The following is a 27461-nucleotide window of genomic DNA, read 5'->3' as shown; positions in this document are numbered from 1 at the left end:
CTCTGGTTTATACGATTTGTTTATTGCAGAGGAAATCATATGACACTGTGCTTATTAAACTTCATGGTCTTTTCAGAGTTTGTGGTGCTATTGAAGTGAAGTACATCGTTCAGATGTTCCTATTTTCGTCCATCACATTTATAAATAAAAGGCTAAATGATAGAAACAGTGTGATCAAAACTTCTACAACACAAGCTGAACATTCTTCCTACGTGAAGGGAGGATCTGATGATGTATTAGACGTGATGAACTGCTAACTGAGTGTTTATCTACCACACAAGTATTTTTATTATTGATGTAAACCAACTCGGATTAAATGAAGCTTGGCTGTTTATTGTGGCATTTAATATCTTCTTAATATTGAAAGTGCAGAGCCTGCAGGAATGTGTAACTATCTAAGTTTAAAGTCTAGGTTGTACCTGCTTGATGTTTTTGATATTAGAGGAGCAGCGTTGAATTACTAAAGTACTGTATTTATAAAAATTCTGCTTTTTGTACCTCACTTGAATATTTCCATTTTATGCAACTTACTTAAGTTGTTGTTCTTATAATCTTTATTACCTTATTAATATTATTAGGTGGTTTAGGGTGTATATAATGTAAATTTTACTTTTTTATTATGTACAGCCCTGTTTACTTTTTACACTGTTGATTTTTAATCTTTATATTTCCTTAACTGTGTAACAGCTGTTTTGAAAGGTGCTGTGCAGAGATAGATATTATTGTTTTCACAGTATTAGGACTTAAGTTCACTTTAGAGTAGATAACTTTTATCTGGCGGAAGTGCAGTTTTCCCTACGGTCAGTAAACACATCATGTTCATACCACGATCCTCCATTCACGTGAGTGTTTACAGTAAGGCCCCGCCCCCATGCGCCTCTCCGATTGGCTGCAGCTCATCAACGGCTCCTCCCCCCCTCATATATAAGCGACCGGCTGCTGCAGCTGCTTTATTCAGTTTCTTCTCCGCAGCTTCTCTGTGAACAAGGTAAAAAACAAAACTCAATAAAACTACTGAATTATAAAAATGTCCGTGCAGGAGTTTGGTTCGGTCGCGGTTTGTTTTACGCTGCGTCACGTTCTGTTCTGTTAGCTCGTTGTTGTGCTAGCGGCTAGCAGGAGAGGCGACGTCATGTGACTTCCATGTGACTTGTTGTTGTTTATCTATCGGCTCCCAGTTGGTTTTTCATTTCAAGTTTCACCCTGATTGTTCCGGTTGGGGTTTTATTGTCTCCTTCATTCATCCAGGACACCCCCCCTCACCACCGACCGACTGACAGACGGGAATGTGTCCGTCGCTGCTCCTCCTGCTCGGCCTGAGCCTCGGCCTGGTCAGTGCCCTCCCCGCCCCGCAGCAGGGGCCGGACGCTGGGAAGCACTGGGTGGTGATCGTGGCTGGTTCCAATGGTTGGTACAACTACAGACACCAGGTGAGAGGAGAGGGGGGGGGACCTGACCGACCGGCTCCTTGGTCTGTGATAAGATCCACTGAGTCAGAGATCATGTGTGCAGCTCTAATCTCATCTCGTCTGTTTATCCAGTGGATATTTATAAGTTACTGTTTCAAACTTTAAACCTTCTCCCAAAAAAGACTATTTCTAAAATGACCTTCATTCTGATCCTGGGGGAAAATCCAAGTACATGAAGTTGAAAAAATGTCAAAACAAAATCATGACGAATCCCTGAAACTCAAACAAAAGAGAAGAATGCAACAACGTAATTTAGAAACTGTATTAATAGATGATTGATTAATTAATTGTCTTGTTTTGTCTCTTGCTTATTTGTCCATCTGGCTGCATCTGCTCCTTATTAGTGCTTGTAGTGTCATATTATTTTAATTGTTCAATTTATAAAAAAAAAAAAAGACTAGTAAACACCTACGTCAACATGTGGCAATGTTCATTAGTACAAGCTTTGCAAATGAATTGAGGGAAAGAAAGAAGAAATGTAAGCTACTGTAGATGAAGTAACTCTGGACCTGCAGAGACTTTTCTACAACATGAGAAAAAAGTGAGTCCATACTGCCCAGAGTTTGTTTACTGACACCCCCCCCCACCAAGTGTGTGATTGATGGTTTTAGTTTTTTGTATTACCTTGATGTAATTTAAAATGTCTTTAATCCAAAGGGCAGCTCTAATCTCATATTGATCTCCTTCTTCTCCCTCAGGCTGATGCTTGCCATGCGTACCAGATCGTCCACAGCAACGGGATCCCGGACGAGCAGATCGTGGTCATGATGTACGACGACTTGGCTCAGAATGAAGAGTGAGTTGCTGTTTTTTGGTTTTTACCTTCGTCCTTTACTGTACTTTAATCTTTAATTTCGTAAATGCTACATCAAGAACGAAACTCAAGTCTCAACAGTTCTTATTAGCCAAGAAAATAATTTGCTGATCGATTGTGAAAGTAATTCCTGGCAGTCATGTAAATAAACCGCAGGGTGATCTCACACGCACATGTTTCTCATTTCATTGTGTCTCTGTGGAATGTGGGCCCTGTGTTCAGAGCAGCCTAGTAAACAGCCCGAGTTAAAGAGACGCGCTGAGAGGAGTCACAAGAAACTCATTTGAGTTCTGCTCCGGGACTCTGACTCGGAGTCTTGTTACTGACACGGACACTGAAGATGGGAGCGGCAGTGAAAGCAGATCCGTCAGTTTCAGTCGGAGATAGAATCATTGTTACGCTCTGATACACAGTTAATACACCAGTATGGACAGTAATGATTGACAGGTTCAGTGTGGACTTGTCCTGTCGTCGGCCAGTTTGAAACTAAACTTTTTACTCTGTATTTGACTTTGATACTGTAAATGAGGAGCCTTCACTGAACTTGAGTCACGACAAACCTGCTCAAAAAATGGAAATTAGAGGCAGAAAAAGAAAGAAACTGGAACTTGCTCCTTGCACACGTCACTGAATGATTTACTAGGGCTGCTGCTCACAGTTATTTTTGCTTGAATTAAATGATTTATCGATTATGATAACACGCTGTCGATTAACTGATCAGTTTGCTGAGTCACCATTAGCTTTTAGCGCTGGTCAGTCAAAAATTGTCCATTATTTTACAGATTAACAATAAACTTTACAATAAATATCTATAAACAAAAAGAAAACACAAATATAACCACGTACATAGAACTTGAATTTAGGCTCATATCGCATAAATCAGTTTGGCTCTAATAAATATTGTACTAATATGTTTTTAGATGTGAATCCACCTCTTGGAGAAAGAAGCAGGTTAATTAAGTTGTAATAACCCTGACAGGTTGAATATTATTGTTATTATTAAAAATGTAATATCTTGACATAATGTAGGTCAGGTTTTAGTGAAAGGTTATGAAACTTGGATTTGTCTTGTTTAATATCAGTATCCTGCTGACATCAGTATCAGCATGTGTTGGTTTGTGGTTAATAAATAACATTTCTACTGAACTATAATAAATCTGTGTGTGTCGATCACACTGTGACTCTGCAGTTTCACATACACTCGTGTGCGTTGTTGAGATTCTGCAGTGAATAGGGAAATAATGTTGAAACTCTGTGGAGCTTCTCGTCCTGTCACCTGATCTGTGAATCATACGTCTGTTGCCCTGTCATCACAAAAACATGTTTTGTCAGCGATTTGCTCTTCCTTCTGTAAATCTGCCTCACGTTTTTGTTTCCAGGAACCCGACCCCTGGGATCGTGATCAACCGGCCGAATGGCACAGACGTGTACAAGGGAGTTCCTAAAGATTACACTGGGGATGTAGGTGCTTCAACACATGTGTATTTGTAAAAGAGTTTAAATCAGGGCTGTGGAATCAGTACTTTGTTTGATGTCTACACCAAACTCAACTACTTCGGACTGGTTGCCCTTCTCTTCTGCAGGATGTGACTCCGGAGAACTTCCTGGCTGTGCTGAAGGGAGATTCTTCAACAGCCAAAGGGGGCTCAGGAAAAGTGTTGAAGAGGCAAGTGATTTGAAATGAAACAAGGTGTGGAGGCGTGAACCTCACACGAAACTCAACAAGGGCACATGTTTGGTTTTTCTAACCTTGATTTCTTTGTCTTGGCAGCGGCCCCAACGATCATGTGTTTGTGTACTTCACCGACCACGGGGGACCTGGTATTCTGGCTTTCCCCAATGATGAGGTGAGAAGGGTTTTACTTCCTTCTTCTGTGAAGGCAAAAAACAAAGAAGCTACTTTTTAACCATGAAATAGGAACAAGACACCTTTTTAAAGGTTGTTCAGCTTGTTTTGTGAGATGATTATCTTCCATGATAAAAAGCGATGGATGTGAAGCTATATAAATTATATATATATATATAATTTTTAAAATTACATTTTCTTTTCTCTCTCCCTGCAGCTCCATGTTGAAGATCTTCAGGAAGCCATTAAATACATGCATGAAAATAAGAAATACAAAAAGGTGCGCAGCAACTTGCCCATGTGTGATTCACAAGCCTACGTGTGTGTACATGTCCTGCAGTGTGTGTGTGTGTGTGTGCAGGTGTGCAGGTGACACAGTCATGTGATGATCAGATTGTAACTTGTTTCTCTCTCTCTCTCTCTCTCTCTCTCTCTCTCTCTCTCTCTCTCTCTCTCTCTCATATTGACAGATGGTGTTGTACATTGAGGCGTGTGAGTCTGGGTCAATGATGAAGCCTCTGCCCGCTGACATTGACGGTAAGTTGAACTCTATCTCACCAGATTCACTTTCCAGTAAAAAAAGAGATACTGACTCAGCACAGATCAATAAACGGCATCGATCGATGAAATACTTCAAACCTCTGCAGCATGAATGTACCTTTGGTTTGTGATTGTTTTACTTCCCTTACGTCTGAATTTGAAACAACCAAAAGACCAAAACTCTGTCAGAAATCGACAGAATAAACTGCTGGGATTTCCTCAACAAGATGGAGACTCTGTTTTTAGTTTTCAATTCAGTTTTTTTGCATCTTCTGTCATGAACAAATCATTGTTAATATGATAAATACAAATCCCACTGAGGTCAGCACTGGTTTGGCATCTTGTTATCTGTGCACTTTAACTTAACTGGATCTGCACAGGAAATGGATCAAAGTTCTGGTTTTATTGTGTGAAACCAAAGCCTTGAATTTCTGTACTTTACTTTCACCAGTCAAATCATGTTATCAGGTTAAAACTAGACTGAACCTCAGAAGAGCACAAACCTCCACCAACAGTTCAGCTGCGTCAAACTCACAAACTGTCGTGTGATTCTTATTAAGGTTTTCATGCTGTAAAATTAAAATCGATCACACTCACTAACATGAGAACGTCTCTGTGTTTTGCAGTGTACGCCACCACAGCATCCAACTCCCATGAGTCCTCTTACGCCTGTTACTATGACGAGAAGAGGGAGACGTACCTGGGCGACTGGTACAGCGTGAACTGGATGGAGGACTCTGATGTGGTGGGTGCCACTTGATGACTGACTGATGTGTATATATATATATACTTCTAAATGTAGTCCATTGAGGTTTTCTGTTTCACCGGGTCACAAATGGGCACGAAAAGGAAGTGGTTAAAGTTTCCAACAGCTGTTTATCTTCAGCAGGAAACGTCCTGGAACGTTTGCATACACATGTTGTTTAAAAACTAAATTTTTCAGTATATCTCCCACAGCAGAATCTCAACCTCCATCGATCAAACAAAATAATCAGTGTCTTAATCAGTTTGTGGTGTTCACTTTTTTTTGTCTGTTTCCAGGAGGACCTGGCCAAAGAAACTTTGATGAAGCAGTACAAGATTGTACGGAGCCACACAAACACCAGCCACGTCCAGCAGTTTGGGAACAAGGTGGGGGAAACCAATGACAACATGGACTTAACAAGTTTGTTGCGACTGGCTGAATAGTGAGTGTTTCTCTCCTTCGATCACTCATCCTGAGTTTCTTACTTTCCATTTAGACGCTGGGCCACATGAAGGTTGACGCATTCCAGGGTGACCACAAAGCCGGCGGCCCACCTGCTCCTTCAGTGACCCTGCAGCCCGTTAGGAATCTGGATCTGACCCCAAGCCCGGACGTTCCCCTGGCCATCCTCAAGAGGAAGCTGATGGCCTCTAATGACATCGCATTTGCAAGGGGGATGCTGATGGAGATCAGCGCACACCTCAAGGTAAGGACTGACCAAGCTCTCTGGTTTTATGGCTGAGACTTTTTTCCCCCATGCAAATCAGATGTAACCCCACAAACTGAGCACGTATTCATTACTGAGAATGTTCCAGATTTCTAACGGCATGTGACCATGTGTATGTTCAGGTCAGGGAGATGCTCGCTGAGACGATGCACCGAGTGGTTGAGAAGGTGACCGGCAGTAAGGTCGAGGCTGAGGTGGTTTTCAACGAAAGAGCCGACCTGTCCCAGCACCAGTGCTACAAGGCTGCGGTCAAACACTACAAACAGAACTGCTTCAACTGGCACAAAACCGAGGTAGAGCCGCACAGCAGGGGTCGATTCCTTTTCCTTTAAATCACACTGAGGACGTCCTGCTCAGAAAGTGTTGGTGGCCACTGTAGTTGATGAGATTACATCTGGAGCTAATGGTTGAAACGAGTGACATGTCACATGTCTGGTTCTGCATTAAAAGAGGAAACACCAGACTAGTTTCACATGTATTTTAAAACTGGTATCATCTTTTGTTGTCATGGGAAATATTTGACATTTCAGATGCAACAAATACATAGGGGGAGGTTTAAATCTTGTAAAGTTTCCCTCACTGTTTATCAAAGACAATACCCTTTTGTGTTTCAGTATGAATACGCTCTGAGGCATCTGTATGCTCTGGTGAACCTGTGTGAGAGAGGATACCCTGCAAACAGGTACAGTCAGATTCACTCCTAATGTAACAGACTTTAAAATGGGTTGCTTCATATTTAGAAAAATGGATCTCTTTACTTAATACAGTTGAAGTTTTGTCCATAAAAGTTCAGTTTTGGCAAAAAATTGTTGAACTGAAACCACACGTGTCATATTCCACTATGTAACAGAGCTCTATTTTTATCCAAGGACTATTAAAAACACATCAATGAGCCACAGTGTTGCACTGAGGACATGTTCCTTCATTACAATGAACACAGAAACTGTATTTGGGCTTTAAACGAGCAACAGCGCCCTCTGCAGCCACACAACGATGGATATTACCCATGATCCAGAAGATCTGCCGCTGTGACAATTCCACCAAACTCTGTTCATATTTTCCTGGTTTTTAACAACTTCTAAGTCTTTTTAACTGATCTAAAGTTCAGCTTTACTCTTCAACTCACTGGACCTGATTCTGACAATTAAAGCTGAGACTCTCAGTTCAGTTCCACACTTCTCACAGGAGATCGAACCCACTCACCAAAGTTACATAGAACAGACATTCAGGGTGAAGAGTTGGAATGAAAGAGGAAACAGTCAAAAGAATTTCTAAGCTGCTATTATAAGATAAAAGTGAATTGCTGATGCATTTTACATTCCTAGACTAAATGTAACGGGTGATCTTGTTGTGTTTCTCTCTGCAGAATCCAGCTGGCCATGGACTCCGTGTGTCATTTCAGCAAGTGAAAATCGTTCTACAAATCCATCAAGTCTTGGATCAGGCTGCTTCTTCTATGTGGAAGAACCTGAGAAGATGATGTTTGTCTTTGCACTGTTTAGGAATCAATCTGACATGGACTTGATGCTGCCGTTTTATCAACACCCTTTTTTTTTTTTAAACTGAGAATTTTAATGTGTTTTTATGATGAATTGCACTACCCCCCCTGTCCTGGGTTTGTGGATCATGTTTTACTGCTTCTGATTTATTTTTAAATTTGTAAATTTGTTGTGCTTTCAGCTTTATGTGTGGCATGGAAGGCTTGACGTGAATGTTTGATTGACATGTTAAGGTCACACCACAAAATATTGAATGTTAGTTGAACCTCAAGAGACTTTGATGTATCTTGAAATAAAATCTGACAAACTAATCTAAAATGAGCCTTGTTTCTAATGTATTAACCTCACTGCAGGTTTTGCCAAATTTACTTTGCTATACGCGTATCTTCCCCAGCAACAGTCCCTTATTGGCTACTCGTCTTTGCTTTATGGGCGACATTTCCAGACGGTGCCCTGAACACTTGTTTCCCACACATTTCCACTGAACATATTTATTTATATTTTATACAACACACTTTATTGTGAATGTTAAACACATAAATAAGTTATCATAGTTAATGTTAGATTTGTTTTTTATAAAGAAATAAAATTAAAAAATAAACACTCTCCACAACGGAGGGTGGTGCCCTAGCGCCCTCTACTGGCCAGCCGCCACTGCTTGTCTTCAGATCGTATAAATCTTTCATCTTTGCAACATCTAAGACATCAAAGGAATCTGTGACCACTGACATGTTTACAACAACCTCGTGTTTTGATGATGATACACACGTACCAAATTTCGTGAAGATCGGTGAAAGCGAAGTAAGGGGCATTATTTATTTATCTGTTCAGCCATTTTGCCACGCCCATTTCAAATTCCTCCAGAATACGTAAATGTTCACCACTTTAAAATTTTCCGCAAACTTTAGTGAGTTTTCAAGCAGGCGTTGAAAAGGTCAATTCATCTGACGGACAATAAGAATAAGAATAATATCAATTTCAATAATTCCAATAATATAATATAATTTAATATAATATACTATAATACAACACGATATAATATAATATCAATATAATTTTATGTAATATACTATAATATAACACGATATAATACAATCTAATATATATCCAGACACAGAAAGAGTGACCCCCTCTCGGCAGCTAGCTTCACTTAGCATGACCCAAAGAGAATCTGTTTTCTTGGTTACTTAAATATAGTTTGATTAAAAATTGTAATTAGCACAAGTCTTTATTCAGCAGAGTTATTAATATGGTAAATGTGAGTTCATATATAATTATATACAAATTATTATCTTCCCATTTTGCGCAGGCGGTAAATCAGCTACCTAAAAGCTGGGTCCTGTACGGGAGGTCGGCCTAGTTGAGGCCCCGCCCACCTGTTTGTGGAAGCAGGAAGTCACAGTGACCGAAACCCGTGATATGATCATGAAAACGCGTCGCAGCGCAGAGAAGCGGAGTTAGTTCGCACAGTGTCCGCGGAGAGAAGCGTCAGGAGCCGAAGAGTCAACCCGGGTTCGGCCTCTGCTGCGTCTTCAGCCCGCATCGACCTCTGCCAGCAGCCGGCTGCTAGCTCCCCCTGTTAGCCTGTGTGCTAACGGTCTCTCGCAGCGGCTCCGGTTTCATCATGGGCTCCAGGGCGTCCACGCTACTCCGGGAGGAGGAGATCGAGGAGATCAAGAAGGAGACGGGCTGTAAGTTGAGCTCCGGCTGATGGACTCCGGGACTTTGACTCGTCAGCTGCTGCATTTACACCTTCATGTTGACATGCGTTACACTGACCTCAAATCTGCTCCTCTGTAAAATCAACAAATCCTGTCATAATGGGAAGTTGCACCATAAACATTCATCGTGTGGCTGATAACTTTTCTCCCTCAGCTCCGTGACTGAGACACTTAAATGTGGATATGTGGGGTTTATCCTCAAAGTTTGCAGTTTAACACCTTGTTCAATTTAATGTTGACTAATTTAACAAAGTTGCAGTGAATCCTACCTCCAGGAAGTTTGTATTTACAGTGTTTTTAGAGAAAATGCTGCTTAAATCACTTCGTGGGATCTAGTCTGTGTTTCTGTTATTCAGTCAACTCCCTTCATGCAAATGATGTGGAGGAAACAATATAAATGATAATCCATTTAATGCACCACGAACTGAACATGATCACATTCATGAAGGTAGATCTTCTGCAGGACAGTTGATATTTGAGCTAGTTTGACCAAATAAACTGCCAAGTGAGAGTAATAACAAGTAACTCTACTAAATACGATTTAAAATAACAATACATAGGTAAGATGATGAAATATAACATATTGTCAAAGAGTTAAACTTTAAGCAACCAAACCTTTGTGCAAGTCATGGGACCTGTAATCATGAAATCTGAGCTTTTTCTGTTTTAGAGGATTGAGAGTTTTTAGCTGTTTGATCAAAAACTAAATTTGTCTAAACCTTTAAATGTCTGCATCAGAATTTTGTTCTTTCTCTTTCTTATTAACTACATCAAAGCACTTTGCTGAAGATGATTGTTGTCATTGATGAGTTCTTGTAGCAGAATGATGTAGATGACACGTTACTTTGCCTGAAGCAGTGTTTGTCTGTTATCTTCTGCTCGTTTAGTTGTAAAAAACGATGTCTCTTTGGTTTCTCACCCACAGTCTCCCACAGTCAGATAACTCGCCTGTACAGCCGCTTCACCAGCCTGGATAAAGGTGAAAACGGAACCCTCAGGTAAGACCTAATGTTACAACCATTGTCTGATTCGCTTAAGTAAACAGCAGCCTGGAGATGTGGCTGGTTAGTCTGGTTCCTTCAATCCTGCAGTTTGACCTAAAACCAACTCACCAACTTCTCTTCTCTGCAGGTCAGGTTGGTTAGTTAGAGTCCGTGGGTTGTGATTCAGTCGGCTCACAGTGGTTCACTTGTTATCATGACGACGTTAATAAATCATCTTCTCTCTCACAGCTCTGTGAGTTGTTATTGACGGAGGTTGATGGCAGATGACGCCGGCTTTCATCACGGTTTTGTTCTTGAGAAAAGCAAATTTTAAAAATCATTGGAAGCTGCCTAACTTTGACATATTGTGGCAAGAGTTTTCAAAAACAGATTCACTTGAAAGACTAGTAATGAGGACAAATATTAAGGGTGTTCAAATACATTTCATGGTCTTGATTGTAAATATAAAGACAAAATTTGACTTTGGCAGATTAGTAGAACAATTTTCTTTTAAGCTAATTTGGATTTAAATGCACTATTCAAGGTAAATTAAGATAAATTGTGTTAGAGACGAATTGTCATTAAATTAAGGTTGTCAGCCACAGTTCTGCAAAACATCATTCATTCTCAAATGGGTTCCAGAGCCAGTGAGTCTTAATGAACTCAGTAATCAGTGAGACCTCAATGTGACATTTCTTTAGTCTTTGATTAACTTCCTGTCGACTCTTCTCATCGTCTGAGCAGAACAAGCAATAGGTGAAGAAATGGTTTAATCATTGAAGCTGCTTAAACTTTACTTTGAGAATTTGCTCATTGACTTGGCAGAAGATTTGTTTTCAGATCAGTCTCCCTGGGATAGGTTTTAAAAAAGAGCCTCAACTCTGTACAGTTTAGTGATAAACTCATTCTTGTGTTTACACATCACAAGTTCTCGGCTCCACTTGTTCTTGCTCCAGTGCTTTTAAGTCACAGCACGCAGTCGGGTGCAGCCTCATTTAGGTCCAAGGTGACTTCCCTGTCATTCATTAGCTGTCCCAGTGTCCCTGGCCAACTTCTGGTCCTGCTGATGAAATAAAAACCATAATTTCATCACTTGATATCGTCGCTGCTAAAAATATATTTCAGAATCCATAGTTTTTATTTGTGAAACGTTTTTCTTCCTTGTTTTTTCCTGTTCTCATATTTTCAGTCAAATCAATTCAGATTTAAAATTATAACAAAGACATGAGTCTCATAGCTTTTTAGAGTTGATGAAAGTCAAGGATCTGTTTTTAAATTGTTTTATGTATTTATTCATCACGTTGCATTCTCACTTCCATTTTCTCTCCTGGCGTCTGCAGTCGAGAGGATTTCCAGAGGATCCCGGAGTTGGCCATCAACCCTCTGGGAGACAGAATCATCAATGCGTTTTTCCCTGAGGGGTGAGTTGTTCAAAGTTACTGGTTTGTCGTCTCTGAGAGATCTTTTCTACGCAAGTAGTTGAGTCACAGGCACCACAGAGCCAAACCACGCCGTGATGCTCTGTGGCTGCTTGGCTGCAGACTTGAGAAGCTCAGTTCTTCCCCACAGTTCTGTGTAAAATAAATCAGCAAGATTCTGGTTTTGTATTTGGCTGTAGTGAAAAACCAGATGTTTGCAGACGTATCATTAAAACCCCCAAAGAAAGTCCGATGCGTAATTTCAGCCGAGGCCTTTAAAGGATTTCAGATCTCTTCCTTTTTCCTTGTTTGCTTCAGACGAACATGACAATAGAGGTGAATGTGCTTTACCTGGTAAAATGGTGTTGGGTTACAACTAGTTTGAGTTGTCATTGTTTTTCCCGCACAGCCAATGTTTGTCACGAGTATAAAGGTAACATGAGCCAGTACAGAAGAATCAGTTTATTGTGTATCTGATCCAGATTGGGACATTAATAAAAGTAAAGCCTTTGTTTTGTCTGTTTTTCAGAGAGGACCAGGTAAACTTCCGGGGCTTCATGCGAACCTTAGCTCACTTCCGACCGATAGAGGACAACGAGAAGAACAAGCCAGTCAGCGAGCCGCTCAACAGCAGGACAAACAAGCTGCTCTGTGAGTGCAGAGCTCGGTCACGGAGGCGTGTCCGGGTGGAGCCGGGGACCAGTATCATGAACATTCACAGGGTTTCATAATGTGTCTCCCATGACTTATGGTTTTTGTTTTTCTTCCCAGTTGCTTTCCGTCTGTATGACCTGGACAGAGACGACAAAATCTCCCGGGATGAGCTGCTGCAGGTGAGTGGACGGGTTGGTCATATAAACGAGACGTTGTGTCACAGATTGTGGAAACAGTTGCTTCACAAGTAAATCAGCCAAGTGGTGAATAGTTTCGACACGTCCTTTCTTCATGGAAATCCCATCCCCCCCCCCACACACACACACACACCATTCAGACTGATTTCCATGCATCCTGAAACTGGTCGGACCACAACCATTTATCTAAGATGGGCTTTGATATTTTGACTGACAGAGGAGCGCTCGCTGCCAAAGCACTTTTGTTAACGATCAAGATGGCTGCTGCTGATGTAGAATGTCTGAGGAATTCATTATTCAGTAGAATGCTCCGCCAAGGCCCAACCGAAACATACCCTCCTCGGTGAAGGTTATTAACCAGAAGATAGATTTTCTGTAAAAGAACAAAGACCCACTGGTGCACGCTGTCGTCTGTTTCCATTTCCGTTGCTCTGCCACACGTTCTGTTGCACTGATTGATTTCAGCTCTGCGACCTTTAAGAATCGAAACTGAACTGAGCGGCTTCAGGCCCGTTCACATCCAGATTTGTGTTGTGACCGAAATCCATTATTACCTCTGAAAATGTTTGCTCTTCATCCTGTGCCTGACAAGGGAACAATGCTATTGTGTAACAGCTGTTTCCAAGTGAGAGAAGGATCTGGATGTCAATGAGGGGACTTTGCCCTTGTGCTGATAATGATGTGATATCGCTCCGTAACTACATGTTGATCTTCCCAGACGGTCTAATATCCTGTATTTTGTCTTCCTCCGAGCTCCCTCCGTGTTATTTGTTGTGCCTCTGTGAGGCCGCGTCGGTTTCTGTGACATTGTGTGACCTGTAATTGCTGTAAGCTGGGGGTTAAATGACTCAGACAGATTTCTTGTTTTGCACAAAACATTTGTGTCACCTGCATCACGTGATGCGCGAAGCCGTGAAACTCGAAAGATGCATTTCAGAGTTTGTTTGCCTGTTTTTCACAAAATAAGTGTTTCACTGTTATTTATCATCGTGTGGCTTCCTGCCGTTGAAGTGAAATACCTACAAATTATCTTGTGTGGAGCTTAAATACTTGTTTTCAAAACAAATCACAAAACTGTTTGGGCAGACATCGCGACTCGTATTTAATCTTCACCACAAACCGTTTTCTGACATTCATGAACTCTAAAGGGACTTTGTGTTGTTTACAGGTCCTCAGGATGATGGTTGGTGTAAACATTTCAGATGAACAGCTCGGCAGCATTGCTGATAGGACCATACAGGAGGCCGACACAAACGGAGATAACTCCATCTCCTTCAATGAATTCATCAAGGTGAGTTCTGTGGCTGGAGGGCATCAGTCACCTGACATATACGACTCTCTAATGTACCTGTAATACCGCTTCTGTATTCTGTACTGTACTTTCTAAAGTTTGTGTCCTCAACAAGTGACTACACAACAAGTATCATGTGAAATGTGCTTTTCATTTAGGTTCTGAACATTTAGTCATGAGCACATTTGATTTTTTTTTTTACATCGTAAATGGGAAAAACATCGGGTCGGTTTTGGTTAGTTGCTCACGTCCAAGAGGCAAAGCAAATTTATTAGTGAAGCACATTCCAACAACAAGGTTGAATCAAAAAGCTTTACAAATGACACCAAGACAAAATGTAAAGGCAATATTTGAAATACATAAATATATAGAAAAATAGTACAAAAATAATGTTTTCTCTCTAGCATCCATGTTGTGTGTCTGAATTGAAATTTACCAGATACATGTGTTTCTTGCTGTTCCCATTAAACATTACAGCTCCACCGCAGAGAATCATTCTTTTCAACTGTTTCCTTGTTCCCTCAGGTCTTGGAGAAGGTGGACGTGGAACAGAAAATGAGCATCCGCTTCCTGCACTAAGCTTCATCTCCATCTTAATTTTGAGTGGAGCTTAAACGGGCCAGTTGATGTCGGGACACGACCTCCTCCAGCGTGTCCGCAGGCTGCAGCAGCATTCACACTGAGTACACACCCGGTCAGACCAAGCATTAGGTAGAGCGTGTCATAGATGTTGAGTTTCTGCCTCTGCACTGCTCTGCAAACAAAGGGAAACGTGCCTTTGGTTGTTTTATGCAATGTCATTTAGGGGTGTTTACGATACACAGGTATTTGACACGTCACTAAAAGCTGAAATTATGATAACATAGTAATAAAAGCCCTTATGATAACAATGTGTACATGAACAAATCAAATCACTTCTGTTTATTTTCTCAGTGACTCTCTGGTTCACACTCCAACCGAGTATGTATTAATATTTTGTATTTTGAGTTAAATTCATTTGCCAAAAAGAAACAAACACACTAAACTAAATTGAAGATGAATTTTTACTGATGGCCTTTTTAATTTCAGATTTTCTATTGATTTTGCCATTTTATCATTATCGTGAATTATTTTGGTGACAAATCCTCAGTGAAAATCTGATTTCGTGACAGCCCTAAAGTCAGTGTATTATTATTTATTAGAGACCTTTTCAGAATCACAGTTGGTACCTCTGCTAGTCTATATGTATTCATGCTGTTCTATGGATATTCAGTAGATGCTCTGTCTTTGTCTGTACAAACATGCAATGGTTCAAAGTGAAACATGTCAGACGTTGGATTCCACTTCAGAACAGACCGTGTTGTTGATGCTAACATGATCTTATGACTCCTTTTCTCTGACTTGTGACCGAACAAGTCGGAGCAGCCGGCTCTTAGTTTGTCTCTCAAAGCAGAACCTGCTGTTTTACTCACTGAAGTGCCATGGCTTTGTTTGTCCTTTCTAACTTATTTTGTAAACAGGAACCCACGGCCATGTGTGTGTGTGTTCCTCCTGGATTAATTTAGTTACTTTCAATAACTTGTAATGTTTCAATTGAGTAAAATCAAAGTTTTATCTTCTGTTTAAAACCGTTAACAAACTGGAGCCACGGCTGAGTCCCATCTCACGATGTTAAAGAAAGTGACCCACACCACATCCTTCCACCGGGTTTCGTGGAAATCTTTCACTTGTTTTTGTGTAAACAAACAAACGTCCTTGGTGGAGGTAAAAATAGTTGAAAGTTAAAACTGCCCGTGTGGCCTGCTTTCAAAATGTTGTTCTCGCTGAGGCTTAGTTCCCTGTCTAAACGTGTCATGTCCTGTACACCTTACAACGTGCTACGCTGCTGTTTATATGATGTGTCTCACTGTTGATGTCTATTGATTCATGCACCGCTCAACATTTGTCATATGAGTACACAGAATCCGATGCATTATGTTGTCTGCACAGGCTAGTGTACGTGAAGAAGCAGTGGAACGTGTGATAAATGTGAGTTTGTTGAATCATTACAAGAAGAGCCTCCAGCAGAGGAGCGCAGGAAACCCAGCTCGACCGTGTTATTAATCATTATGTGATGTTAGTCTACGTGTTCAAGATGAAACATGAATTTGATTTGAATAAATTAAGTGCCATGCTTTCTTTGCATCATTTATTGAGAAGCTGATGAAGCCGTTTTCTTTTGCCTTTATATGTTTGTTCCAGTTTTACAGATTGTATTAATTTATGGACTCTTGGCATGTGAGGTCCAGGTCTGAGGGGGCTAAAATCTGTGACTCGCAAAGACCCACTAATTATACAGCTGCCTGTGATTAAGCAGTTCTACTTTAAGTTCTACTTTAAGTTCTACCTTTACACAACGTTTTAGAGGATTATGAATTATTTAGTGATCTGTAAGAGGAAACACACAGAACAAGTTAGCTCAATAGAAGCTTCGAATGAAACAGAAAACATGCAGGTGAATCAAATCAACTGCAACATGCGACTTCACCACTAGATGTCACTAAATTCTACACACCGAACCTTTAAGATATTAAACAAATTAAAATAAACGTTGCATTTGTTCAGTGAATCAACTACAAACCTGCTCCAACGTGAATTCAGCTACACCACCTAGCATATCTAACATTTGTGTATATCTTTCTATACGTCAGAACATGTTAGCATTAGCTCCTTCGTGTTTTATTTTACACACATTAAATTATATTACCTTCATTGCATTATCTTATTTTTGATCCTACCTGAAATCCGGTTGCGTGAAGTTTTTACTTTGATTGATAACTGTACTTCCGGGGCGGGCTCTACCTCAGATTGACAGGTCTCAGGCTCAATCCCGCTCAGGCTCGTAGTAGCGGAGCCAAGATGGCGTAGGGCGGAGGGGACGAGGAGCAGGGGACGAGGGGACCTTCTCCTCTCCTCTCCGGTGGCATGGAGCGGAGGGGAGCGCGTCCGGAGGTCTGCGGGCTATTCTCCGGACGTGTCCCCGGCCGGTGCGGCTCCTCGTCCCGGAGGTTTCCCGGTAATCAGCGCTGAATGTGTCGGTGACCCCCCACCCCCATCTGTTTACCATTGTGTGCAGCTGCAGCTCGAACCTCAAACATCTGCAGCGTCTCAGAGAAGAACTCGGTCCAAGGTCAGTGCTTCAAACCCGCTGCTGCTGCAGGAACCTTTGATTTAGTCTTTGATTCAAAGGCTGAATGAGGATAATGATTATTGATTGATTTTTCTATTTCAGTTCTGTTTGAGATACATGTCTTCTACTAGAGGACCATGAATCCTATTAATGGTGCAGGAATCTGTCTGTCTCACATCTTGTCTGTCTCACATCTTGTCTTTATTACATCTTGTCTTCATTCAATCAACTTCCAACTCATAATTCAGGGGATCCCAGGTAGTGCACTGTCGATTGGGATTTTTTTTTTATATAAACGGATTTCAAGATCCTAATCCTGACCCCCACCCCTATTTATTTTAATCCAAGACACTAATGACATCATGATTCACAATTGTGAATCATGATGTCACACTTGTCACATGTCATATTCCTGTTTTATACACTTGCTGTGATGTGACATCACAGAATGTTGCTGAGGGAGTTTGTGAGTAAAACCCATAAATTCCATATGTACTGTGGCCGAGAGAGATCTGCAAATTAAAAAAGGAAAAACACGTGCAAATAGCGAAAGCAACACCGGAAATGTTTCCAGGGGACCCAAAGAAGTGATGAACCACTGACGAGTAGCAGACTTCAGTAACTAACATGCATTTTCATTCTACGATGGTTTTTCCAGATGATGCAGATGAGAAACCAGCTGAAGCCAGGACTGCAGGAACCTCCAGACCTTCAGATCCGCCCTGGCACCACTGACAGACGACTCCCACCACTGACAGACGACTCCCACCACTGACAGACGACTCCCACCACTGACAGACGACTCCCACCACTGACAGATGACTCCCACCACTGACAGACGACTCCCACCACCACAGAGATCAGTGGAGGTAAAGAAAGAAGCATCACTGACCCGATGACCTCTTTTGGGATTTTGGGACACTGGTGCTGTCCTTCCCGCTGTAGCTGGGACATCGGTCCTTCCTCCTCCACGGCATCCGCTTTCGTCCTGGCCTGCTTCTGCAGAGTGATCATCAACGGGGACATCTTTCAAGACTGACTTCCATCTCACACACTGTGACTACGTCTACATGTAACCTGGAGTTTCTACACTGGCTGTATCTGTCTGAAAGTCTCCATGATATGGGGATTTTCAGTCAGATTTGATTTCAGGTCACATGTGAACATAGTCACTAAGTTTTTACAGTAAAATCCCACTGTTATAGGACAAGAGCCGGTTGATGATGAACAAATCAGCTGCTCCTCTATTCTGCAAAGAAGGTAAAGACACGAGATACTGTAGCAAAGATCAAGGCCTGTGATTAAATCCAACTCACGGGGAGTTCCTCTGTAGTTTTTTGCACTACCTCAGTGCCGTAACAAGTCCAACAGGAGTGAGAGACGGGTGGGATCAGTACCTGAAGCTCAATGGTTGTCAAGTACCACAGCAGTTTTAAATATTGTTCCCGGATGAGTCTGGTTTTAGTGGTAGAGGATCAACACGTGAGGCCGTCGACTGGTGAACAGGAGCAAAACAACCCAAGCACATTTACTTTAGTTTCAGCCATTTTGAGTAACGCCCTCAAACTGTGGTCTCCTATGCATCTGTTCTGAAGGAAGGTCACAAGGTCGTCTTTTCACCCCATGCTCTCATTTTTGCATTTTGGGTTTATTTAGTTTCTCTTTAGTCAAGTCTGCAGGTTTATTCACAAATTGCAGGTAGAGACTCAATTAGTGACACTGACCTTGTGACTTGAGATCCCAAAAATATGGAAACTTATAGTTTAGAATGTGTCTTTTATCGCAAAAGTCTCATCCAGTTTTCTCTCTCTGTCCTTTCCCCCTTAAAAAAAACGTTGAATTTCTCTGCTTATGTTCTCATTTGATCATTTTCCTATTCATGGTCTACTAAGAGATCTATGTACCCATCGTGTTTAAATTCTGCCGGTAGGGACAGAATTGATCCTTTGATTCCTTTCATTCCATCAATCATGAGACACAATATTAAGTGAAAACAGCTTTTCGATGTGTCCAGTAGGTCGAGAGACACCAGTGCTGAAGTAGCACCTTGCATTGGTTCTTACATGAAGGAAACCCTGGCCCCATTTTTTTCTTTCTTTTCACATTTTTGTGAAAGATTTACTTTTAAAAATCAAATTTTCCGGGATTTGTGCAATATTTGATCCTAACTGTCATGTTGTTGACCAAACTGTATATTGTATAAACAAGTGACAAGTTGTTTGAAAGCAACAAAATCACCAATGTCTTCCATTAAGATATGTATAGACTCATGTGCATTAACTAGCCTATTTAGCGGGACTGTGGTGCCACATTATTGTAGCCATGCATGACCAGTAGTGATGCTTGCTTTATGACGAGTAGTGAAATCAGTTTTCTAGACTAAAGTGAAGCTCAAAACTATGGAAACCATTTCAGTCAAATTAAAGGGTTGTAGACTGACGTTCTAAATCTGGAAAGACACCACGTCGAGATGCAGCTTTGCCTGAAAACAAATGCAAAACCAACTCTTTGTTCCATCGAGATATGCAGTTATAAAGTGTTGATTCAAGTCGTCTCACATAGGCGTATGTGCCCAATATAAGTTAGTGTTGTTTTACTGTTATTAGGACTTTTATCTTTTAAAAAAAGCTTTAGAGATATTCTAACATATTCTCATGCATCAATAGAATTAGTTAATTTTTGAATAACAACCATAAAGTTCCCATGAAACGAGTCTCAGACGTGACAATGACAGAATACCTTAAAAAAAGAAGTGAGTATTACGTTCCTCCTGGATTAGGATCTAATTTGCAGGTGGTGTTTCAGTCCTAGAATTAAGATCTCACCATGACATCGCATTGTACATAACACCTCATAGTTTTGGGATTCAAAGTGTTATAATTCAATCCATAAAATTGTATTTGATTAGAGTTTTAGAAGCAATAACCTACAATAATGCATGAGTTCAGTGCCAGGGTGTAAGTGTGTTAAAAGGATTCCGTGCCGTCCCGTGGAAAGGACCACCACCACCTCTTTGCGCTTAATGTAGCCGTCTATCTATTGGTCACTTTTCTGGCGAGTCGTTAAGCTTTAGAAAACAGTATCTCTTCTTACGGTTTGGGATACTTCCTGCAGAACTACGTGCATGTGAGGACTGCTGTAGCATAACAGTATTTACAAGTTTACTTAAACACTTATATTTTTCAGAGACTATTTTCCCTGCCTTGTATTTTTTCAACACAAAAACACAATAATCTAAACCAACATGAGAGACGCTTTAAATGATAATTCTTCTTGTAGCATTTTACATCCACAAAACCCCCGTTCCTTTAAAAATCCAGACATTCAGTAACTCTGTAGCTGTGAAGTAAGTTTACTGAACCAACTTGACTTGACTTGCTTGAAAGGCACTTTCTCTCTCTGTGCTGACTTGCACCATCATCCTCACCGTCCTGTCTTGAAAACTGTAAACTAAAAACCCTGTCATGCTCTTTGTGGGGATTTATAATCGCAATTTATAAGCAAGTAGGCGTCTAGCGACTTGAATATATGGGTTCAAAAAATATGCATGACTAAGCAGAATAAAGAATGATTTGTATTGCATGCAATAATCCAACTTTGTAATGTGAATGGGTGTAACTAGGATGTTGAAATGTTCATGTCAGGTGTTCTGTGACAAGGGGACGACGGGTGTTTGATTCTACATGAGGAACGTTGAGGTAGTTTTGATCACCGGTCGTGGTTTTCACAGACTGCGCTGCACCAAACAGAAACAATGGAGTGTTTCAAGTGTTTCTGCTCTCTCTCTCTCTGCGGAGTCAAACGTGACCATGGCAGCGATGCCACAGTGCAGCTCAACAACCCCGATCAACCTTTGTTCCCATGAAAAAAACACATATAAGCCTGGGTAAGATTAATGATGTTACTTTGTTTGATCAACTTTTCCACCGAGGGGGTGGACTGTGTAGAAACTATGCACTTCAGACGGAGGAAGTGGGCATGCTTATTATGTGTAAGCCTCTTGTCTGGTTTTGTATTAACAAAAAAAAAAAAAGAATCTGTATCAGAAATTCAGCAATAAAATGCAGCATGGTGCCAATCGGACGACTGGGTGTCGATGTTTACTCACAGTTTGAGTGTTTTAGAGGATTTACATCATGGAAATACCTTTTTGCAATAAGAGGAAAAAGTCTAAAGCGTCATTAACTGTAATGCGAGTTTAGTGCCACAAAACAAATGATTACTGAACAGAAGTGGAGCAAATAGATTATTCCTAGAGCCATTTAATGAAAACATCAAAATACCACAACACAGAAAAACAATAAATATATACACAACACACACCGGCCTACAGAAGGCAGCAGACTGAGGAGCACAAGGAGCCTTTTCCCAGGACGAGGTGCAGTCGACTCTACTTCTCCAAGTCGCTGGAAACGCTGCGGTCAGCCAGTCGGCTCTTTACACACAACATCCGGTCCAGCTGCGCCTCGAACTGCTTCCTCACCTGCCGTGGAAATAAAAACAAACATGAGATTAACATGTGAGAATAAGAATGAAGTTATAAGAAGTCACATATTGTTCTCACCTCATCGATGTTTTGTTTGAGTGGCTTCAGATCCAATGTGATAGTGGAAGCTTTCACCATTGACCTGCTGTCGAGGATGTAACTGCATAGAGAAATGAGAGAAGAGAGTTTTTATTTAATTCATGCAATTATTTTATGTTCTGTATCCGAAGATTGAAAGAACGGAAATCAATCCCTTCAAAATCAAAAATGTGTGTTTAATCTCACAAGGCACTTTGTGTATTTTAGCGTCTCCAGGCTTCAGTCAACCTGTACACAGAAAGTCAATATGCTCGTGTGCTCGGCGGAATCGACAGAGCTCACCAGGTGATGTTTGCTCTGTGGAGGAGGAAGAGCGAGCGAATCGAGGCCCAACGCGACGGAGCTGAGTGAATAACTTTGCCCACAGAAGAGCGGCAGCCGCGACACTTTAGAGAACTGTAGATGCTGAAATCATACAAGACAGAAAACCTTGAGCGTAATAAAAACATGTTCCTCACTGACACTGGCTGAGTTAAAGATGGAGGATTTACGTGTTACGAGAAGTTTTCAAAAAACAAAAACCTCACTGCTGCATCCACTCACCAATTTGCCATTTCTCCTTTATGTCCTGACTCCTTTGTATTACTGACGACAACGTCAGAGGTTGCTCCTGAAGAGAGACGAGAAGCAGTGGGTGGGATTAGCAGGGACAAATCATCTAAGCAGCAATAATAACAATATAGTATAAAACATTCTAATGTGGGATGTTACTGACAAACTACCACTGACACCATCTCTGTTTTGTATGATGTGGTTTATTATATCTGGTTTGTCAATTTTGTCATTCAAGGAGCATGTTTTTCTGATCCAGGCCTTTATTGTGATATTATTGTAAAACTTGCATTTAAAATTCATCCCTGTATGATGAGATTAAAATAATAACATATATGGTGAGAGACAGAAGACCCACATAATAAATACAAACATAGATAAGTAGAAATCTAGTCCAGCAGAAAGTTTGCTCGGTTGCCATGGAGACTACGTGATGGAGAACTAGGCTTTGAGTAATCTCTATGACAACTGCGAACTATACTTAAAAAACTAAAGTAAACACCAACGTTATCCATTTCCTACAATTAATTCAAAATCTCTGTTTTGAATGTGTTTTCATGAAATATTGTGTTGTGCCACAACTCAACCACAACAGACACACAACAAGTAGAATCAGACCCACGTGCGGATTCTCAGTGTTTACAACACAAACACAAACACAAACCCAGTGTGTGAAGAAGTGAACTCACGCAGACACACGATCAGGCTCATGCGTGTGATCTCCCCGCAGACGCTGAGGGAGTCCGCCATCACGGTGTTGCACTTGGCGCAGTGGAGAGTCATGTGTGGCCTGGTTCGAGCCTCCTCGGCTCCCGCTTTGCCACCGTCCACACGCCGCGTCAACACGCTGTCATCGAACTCCATGTTGGACCAGTGGGACCGGGTCCTGCTCGACGCTGGTCCCGCCGAGAGGAGTTTGAATTCCGGATTAGAAAGAGCCGCAGGTCCCGTCCCTCAGTGAAATGGCTCCGGGCTGAGGTTCGTTCTCACCTCCACCTGAGTTCTGTGAGATGTCGCTGTTAATATGTAATAAAACCAAAGAAGCAGAAAATAAACAAGTCTGAGACAAAATATAACGACTTTGAAAACATTCACGTCCTCTTCTTCTTCGCGGTTGGCCTCCAGCCTCTGGTGCAGTACCGCCACCTACTGCACCGGAGTGTGGGTCAGAAAATAGATTTCATCCTCATCGAGGAAATAAAATAATACATAGGTTTTATGACTAGTTTAGATAAATAAATAGGTTAGATAAATGAATGAATATATTAGCGATATATATATATAATGTATATACAATGTAATTAGATTAACAATAACTATGACTATTCTAGGCGATGACATATTTGAGTATTCAGTAACCGTTGTTTTACAGAGTTGGAAAATGAGTTGAAAGTTGTGATGTTCCTTAAAGGTTCAGCGTGTAGAACTTAGTGACATCTAGTGGTGAAGTGTCAAGTTGCAGCTGAACACCCCTCACCTCACCCTCCCCGTCCAAACATGAAAGAGAATCTGGGGCAGCCTTCAGTTGCCATAGCAACTCAAAAGGTGTTTAGTTTGTCCTGTCTGTAAAAAAAAACATGGCGGCCTCCGTAGAGAGGACTCGCTCCTGATGTAAATATAAAGTATTTAAATATAAAGGGCCCATTCTACAGTAAAGATAACTTTTCCTACAGTTTAGATGATTAGTGGAAACATCACGAGGATTGTAATAAAACACACTAAAAGTCTGATTTTCAAAAATGAAATGCTATTATTGTCCAATCTCCTCTGGCGGTAGCTCGTGACCGATTATTCCGACACCACGTGAACGCACCAACAATGGATTCAAGTAAATATTTCCATCTTGACTCTGATTGGCTCCGAGGCACATCCGGTCACAGCCAGGAGCCAATCAAGCGGCTGCCGCGGCTGTGTTTTGAATCGGAGGAAGTTTTAACCGTCAGGCGGTTCCGCGGCTCGAGAGGAAGAGTAACGTGTGTTTGTTGATTTCTTTGCGTGAAACCGAGTAAAAGTTGACACGTCGACATGGATTTGGACGCAATGAAATACGCAGAGCTGCGAAACGTCGCCAAGGAGCTCGGGCTGAAGGGAAACATGAAGGTGATGGAGTTAGCATAGTTAGCATAGTGCTCGGATATGGGCGCTAGCTGGTTGGGGCGTGTTGAGGCTAAAGCTAACGTTTACATTTGAATGTAATATGACTGAATATTATTGTTGTTGTGAAACAGGCGGATAAACTGTTGAAGCTGATCAAGCAGCATTATCAGAAAGAAAAGAACGAGGAGGAGGAGGAGGAGGAGGAAGAGCAGGTAAGAAACTCTCACTCCCTGTTTGTTTGAATGAACAGACTTAAACAAAGGCTTTGTCTTAAAATAAGATAATAATCCTATAGTAGTCCCACAAAGGGGAAATGTGCAGTATTACAGCAGCAAGTATTATGTAGCATGCAATATTTAAGTATAAGGAATATACAAAATATTTATATCTATAGAAATATAGAAAAATATGAATGTAATTAAACTAATATATACAATGGAAAGACAGTAAAAATATGTGCATTGTGAGAATATGTACAGTGAATAGATTGCACATGAACCGTTTATATTGCACCGACCGATAAATATATAGCACAGTGAATATACAGTTGAGACTTAAAGGGTTAATGTGCAGTACGTGATGTTGGTGAGTGTAGTCAGTCACATCTCCACTGTTTCCCAGGGTCAAGGTCCGGATGCAGCTGCTGTAGAGGAGGATGTAAATGCAGGACAAGGCGCTGCTCAGGAGAGTGAAGATGCAACTTCTCAGGAAGAAGTTTCCAGCACCGCAGCGTTTGTGAACACACGTCGAGGCAGAGGAAACGGTACCAAGAGAAAGGTCTCTGATACGGAGGCTGAGTGTGATGTGTCTCCCCCGACTGCTGCAGAGGTACTACACACCATCATACACAACACAAGCTGTTTCTGAGCATCTTCTCCTTGGTAGTTATTTGCAGCATCAATTCCTGTTATTCGGGCGGATTAAAGATTAAAACATCTGTTCTCCAGGGTGATGTGGAAGTGGCTGCGTCTGCTGCACCCCGTGGTGCGAGGCGTTCAAAGAAGAGGAAAGTGTCTTCTGTCAAAGACTCTGACCAAACCGAGCCTCAGAAGGAGTCCCAGGTCCCAGAGAGCGAGCAGCAGCTGTCTGACGCGACGGATGAAGCCCCTGGTACAGGTGAGTCATGGTCGATTAAAGAGAATCAAGCATGTTTAGTTTGGTATTTCTGAATAGTTCATTATAATAGTTAGGTTTGCCTTTAACCTGAAATATTGCATTTTAAATATATTTCCAGAAAAGGCAACAAAAGTAGCCAAAGCTGGTAAAATCCCTCGTTACCAAGGCCTGCAGCAGAAGAAGCAGTTGAAGCCCGTCACTCCCAGTAAGTCCCCCCCCCCCCATCCAGTCACCTCTAAGAGAAGCAGGTGAGGTTTTTCCTTACAATTTACTTGGATATCTGATGCTAATTGTTTTTTGTTTTTTTAGACTTCAAAAAACTCCACGAGGCCCACTTTAACAAGATGGAGTCCATTGACTCTTACATGCAGCGGAAGACGAAGCAGATGGACACCTACAGAGCTTCAGTTAAAGAACTCAAGGTACCACGAAGCTTTCACTGACTTCTTCCCATGAAAGCAATCATGTTAATTTGTGTAGTTATTTTACAAATTCCATCTATTTTCCTTTTCAGAATATTTCAGACAAAACTAAACTGCAGCAAGCTGATGGCAAAACCCGAGCAGTGAGTACCATCACCTATTCAACCCACTGAATACTTTGAGTGCAGTGAGGCTGATGAGTATGTATCTGTTCTTCAGAAGGCAAATCAGAGTCGTACGTCCATCCTCAGTCCTGCTCCCGTCAACAAGAGAACAGCTGACGGCCGACGCACTCTGCTCTCAGCGAGTAAAGCTCCTCCGAAGGAAGCTGCTGGGGAGGAAGACGCTCCGTTCAGACCCTCTGTCCTTTCCACTCGCAGGATCAATGTTCGGTGAGTTACACTTTCATTCAAGGTTTGTCTCGGGTGGAAAATGATGTTGTACTTCATGTAACATGACAACAAGCAAATGTGATTGTGTGCAGGTTCACCGAAGCCACCAAAGACAATGAGTTTAAGAGGTCCTTGGTGAAGACGCCGGCTCGCAAGTCAGCCTGTGTGACCTCGAGCACGCCACAAATACAGACGACTGGTGAAGTCAAGTCCATCAATGTCAAGACTACAACTTTCTCTGCTGCAAAAACTCCAGGTACTTTAAATCATCCATATCTGAATTAGAGATGTATAGGTTGTGTAGATATAATAAAGTAATTCAAATGTTTTTTTTACTGAATTCTACAGGGGCGTTCATTTTCACTGGCAACACAAGCACCGCTGAAACCCCTGGAACACAGAAGAAGCAGAGTTTTGACCTGAAGGCGAGTCTGTCTCGTCCTCTCTCCTACAAGCCGCATACAGGTAATGATGGTTTTCTGTGTTTAGCTGAGATGTACTGTATCATCAGTGGACTAACCCCTGATGTTTTTAATTTACAGGTAAACTAAAGGCTTTTGAAGATGTGAAAGAAAACACAACAACGGCAGCAGACAAGTCTCTGATCTCCAACTCGCATCAGACAAATTATAAAAAGCACCAAGTCCAAACAAGGTTTGTCTAAAAAGAAGAAACACCTTCGTCTGATTGATTTGTCTCTTAAAACAGTGAAACTCCTACAACATCTGTGTCTTAAATGTTTGTGTTTTCATCTTAGGGATAACAGGAGAGAAAAACACACCGCAGACCGGAAGCAGAAGAAAGAGAGCGTGCTCGGGGCGAGACGAGGCCTCGTCATGATGTAAAAATATTGCGCTTGTTTGTAGACATTTGTACAGCCTGTTGTTCCTCTGTAAATATTTTGCTGTCTGCAGCCGACTAATCTCTGCTGCTTTTTAGCCTTCTGTAGAGAAGCTTTCATCGTTCTGTCAAGCTACTGTACTTTGGTTGTAGATTTAACACGTGTATTAGTTACACTTTAACTCTGTTTAATGATGCATTTAGATGTGTAGAGGATTGTTCTTCTGTTTTGCTGCATTTGAAATTTTAATTTGTTCTTAAAATGTATACTTTTTTTGGGACAGGCTGGTTAGACTGGTGCAAAAGATGTTCTTGTTTGCATTCGCCAATTAAATTTGCTATTGCTGTTTTCCAAAGTGTCGTTTTTTTCATTATTATTTCATTTTCCACCAGAATATATTGCAC

At 41.3% G+C, this 27461-nt stretch overlaps 4 protein-coding genes and 1 long non-coding RNA gene across 7 annotated transcripts; 4 read left to right on the top strand and 1 right to left on the bottom strand.

The window, feature by feature from the left end:
- The first annotated feature begins 895 nt into the window (after positions 1-895).
- lgmn (legumain) lies at positions 896-7958 on the top strand. 2 transcript variants are annotated; one of them, XM_035168784.2, is made up of 14 exons: positions 896-988; positions 1249-1430; positions 2168-2265; positions 3663-3744; positions 3867-3949; positions 4055-4130; positions 4347-4409; positions 4600-4666; positions 5296-5414; positions 5711-5800; positions 5911-6120; positions 6264-6434; positions 6756-6823; positions 7508-7958. In XM_035168784.2, the coding sequence occupies exons 2-14, from the start codon at positions 1287-1289 to the stop codon at positions 7548-7550; spliced, it is 1314 nt and encodes a 437-aa protein (XP_035024675.1). In that variant the 5' UTR covers positions 896-988; positions 1249-1286; the 3' UTR covers positions 7551-7958. The 2 variants fall into 2 exon arrangements, with proteins under 2 accessions (XP_035024675.1, XP_035024676.1); XM_035168785.2 differs by lacking the exons at positions 896-988; positions 1249-1430 and adding an exon at positions 1463-2010.
- Positions 7959-8985: 1027 nt separating this feature from the next.
- chp1 (calcineurin-like EF-hand protein 1) lies at positions 8986-16058 on the top strand. Its single transcript, XM_035168471.2, has 7 exons — positions 8986-9331; positions 10287-10359; positions 11685-11765; positions 12292-12413; positions 12534-12595; positions 13782-13904; positions 14430-16058. Exons 1-7 carry the CDS (start codon positions 9265-9267, stop codon positions 14481-14483), a joined length of 582 nt encoding a protein of 193 aa, XP_035024362.1. The 5' UTR covers positions 8986-9264; the 3' UTR covers positions 14484-16058.
- Positions 16059-16723: 665 nt separating this feature from the next.
- Positions 16724-21130, top strand: LOC118116479. Its single transcript, XR_004697685.2, has 2 exons — positions 16724-17052; positions 17711-21130. It is a non-coding gene; the product is annotated as an uncharacterized LOC118116479 (long non-coding RNA).
- Positions 21131-21285: 155 nt separating this feature from the next.
- oip5 (opa interacting protein 5) lies at positions 21286-23357 on the bottom strand. Of its 2 annotated transcripts, XM_035168191.2 has the most exons (6): positions 23270-23357; positions 22879-23192; positions 22181-22247; positions 21920-22042; positions 21617-21698; positions 21286-21535 (listed from the first exon to the last, which is right to left on the bottom strand). In XM_035168191.2, the coding sequence occupies exons 2-6, from the start codon at positions 23051-23053 to the stop codon at positions 21443-21445; spliced, it is 540 nt and encodes a 179-aa protein (XP_035024082.1). In that variant the 5' UTR covers positions 23054-23192; positions 23270-23357; the 3' UTR covers positions 21286-21442. The 2 variants fall into 2 exon arrangements, with proteins under 2 accessions (XP_035024082.1, XP_047197648.1); XM_047341692.1 differs by having other exon boundaries at positions 22879-23341.
- A 724-nt stretch (positions 23358-24081) lies between these two features.
- On the top strand, positions 24082-27406 carry nusap1 (nucleolar and spindle associated protein 1). The gene is made up of 12 exons (XM_035167473.2): positions 24082-24289; positions 24418-24498; positions 24908-25114; positions 25234-25402; positions 25521-25607; positions 25712-25824; positions 25917-25967; positions 26044-26216; positions 26309-26472; positions 26565-26681; positions 26759-26870; positions 26974-27406. The coding sequence occupies exons 1-12, from the start codon at positions 24215-24217 to the stop codon at positions 27059-27061; spliced, it is 1437 nt and encodes a 478-aa protein (XP_035023364.1). The 5' UTR covers positions 24082-24214; the 3' UTR covers positions 27062-27406.
- Positions 27407-27461: the final 55 nt, after the last annotated feature.

Source organism: Hippoglossus stenolepis, chromosome 10 (assembly GCF_022539355.2).
Source record: "Hippoglossus stenolepis isolate QCI-W04-F060 chromosome 10, HSTE1.2, whole genome shotgun sequence".
In the NCBI taxonomy this organism is placed as follows: Eukaryota; Metazoa; Chordata; class Actinopteri; order Pleuronectiformes; family Pleuronectidae; genus Hippoglossus; species Hippoglossus stenolepis.
This window is presented reverse-complemented; position numbering and strand designations above follow the sequence as displayed.

Bases quoted from the DNA above. Each gene is read 5' to 3' on its own strand.
- lgmn (XM_035168784.2), top strand. From the start codon at position 1,287: ATGTGTCCGTCGCTGCTCCTCCTGCTCGGCCTGAGCCTCGGCCTGGTC. The intron at 4,667-5,295 runs GTAAGTTGAACT...TGTGTTTTGCAG, and splicing joins TCTGCCCGCTGACATTGACG to TGTACGCCACCACAGCATCC. The intron at 6,824-7,507 runs GTACAGTCAGAT...TTCTCTCTGCAG, and splicing joins AGAGGATACCCTGCAAACAG to AATCCAGCTGGCCATGGACT.
- oip5 (XM_035168191.2), bottom strand. From the start codon at position 23,053: ATGGAGTTCGATGACAGCGTGTTGACGCGGCGTGTGGACGGTGGCAAA. The intron at 21,699-21,919 runs GTGAGCTCTGTC...TTCTCTATGCAG, and splicing joins CACAGAGCAAACATCACCTG to TTACATCCTCGACAGCAGGT. The intron at 21,536-21,616 runs GTGAGAACAATA...TTTCCACGGCAG, and splicing joins TCAAACAAAACATCGATGAG to GTGAGGAAGCAGTTCGAGGC.
- nusap1 (XM_035167473.2), top strand. From the start codon at position 24,215: ATGGATTTGGACGCAATGAAATACGCAGAGCTGCGAAACGTCGCCAAG. The intron at 24,290-24,417 runs GTGATGGAGTTA...GTTGTGAAACAG, and splicing joins GGCTGAAGGGAAACATGAAG to GCGGATAAACTGTTGAAGCT. The intron at 25,115-25,233 runs GTACTACACACC...TCTGTTCTCCAG, and splicing joins CTCCCCCGACTGCTGCAGAG to GGTGATGTGGAAGTGGCTGC.
- chp1 (XM_035168471.2), top strand. From the start codon at position 9,265: ATGGGCTCCAGGGCGTCCACGCTACTCCGGGAGGAGGAGATCGAGGAG. The intron at 12,596-13,781 runs GTGAGTGGACGG...TGTTGTTTACAG, and splicing joins CCCGGGATGAGCTGCTGCAG to GTCCTCAGGATGATGGTTGG. The intron at 13,905-14,429 runs GTGAGTTCTGTG...TTGTTCCCTCAG, and splicing joins CCTTCAATGAATTCATCAAG to GTCTTGGAGAAGGTGGACGT.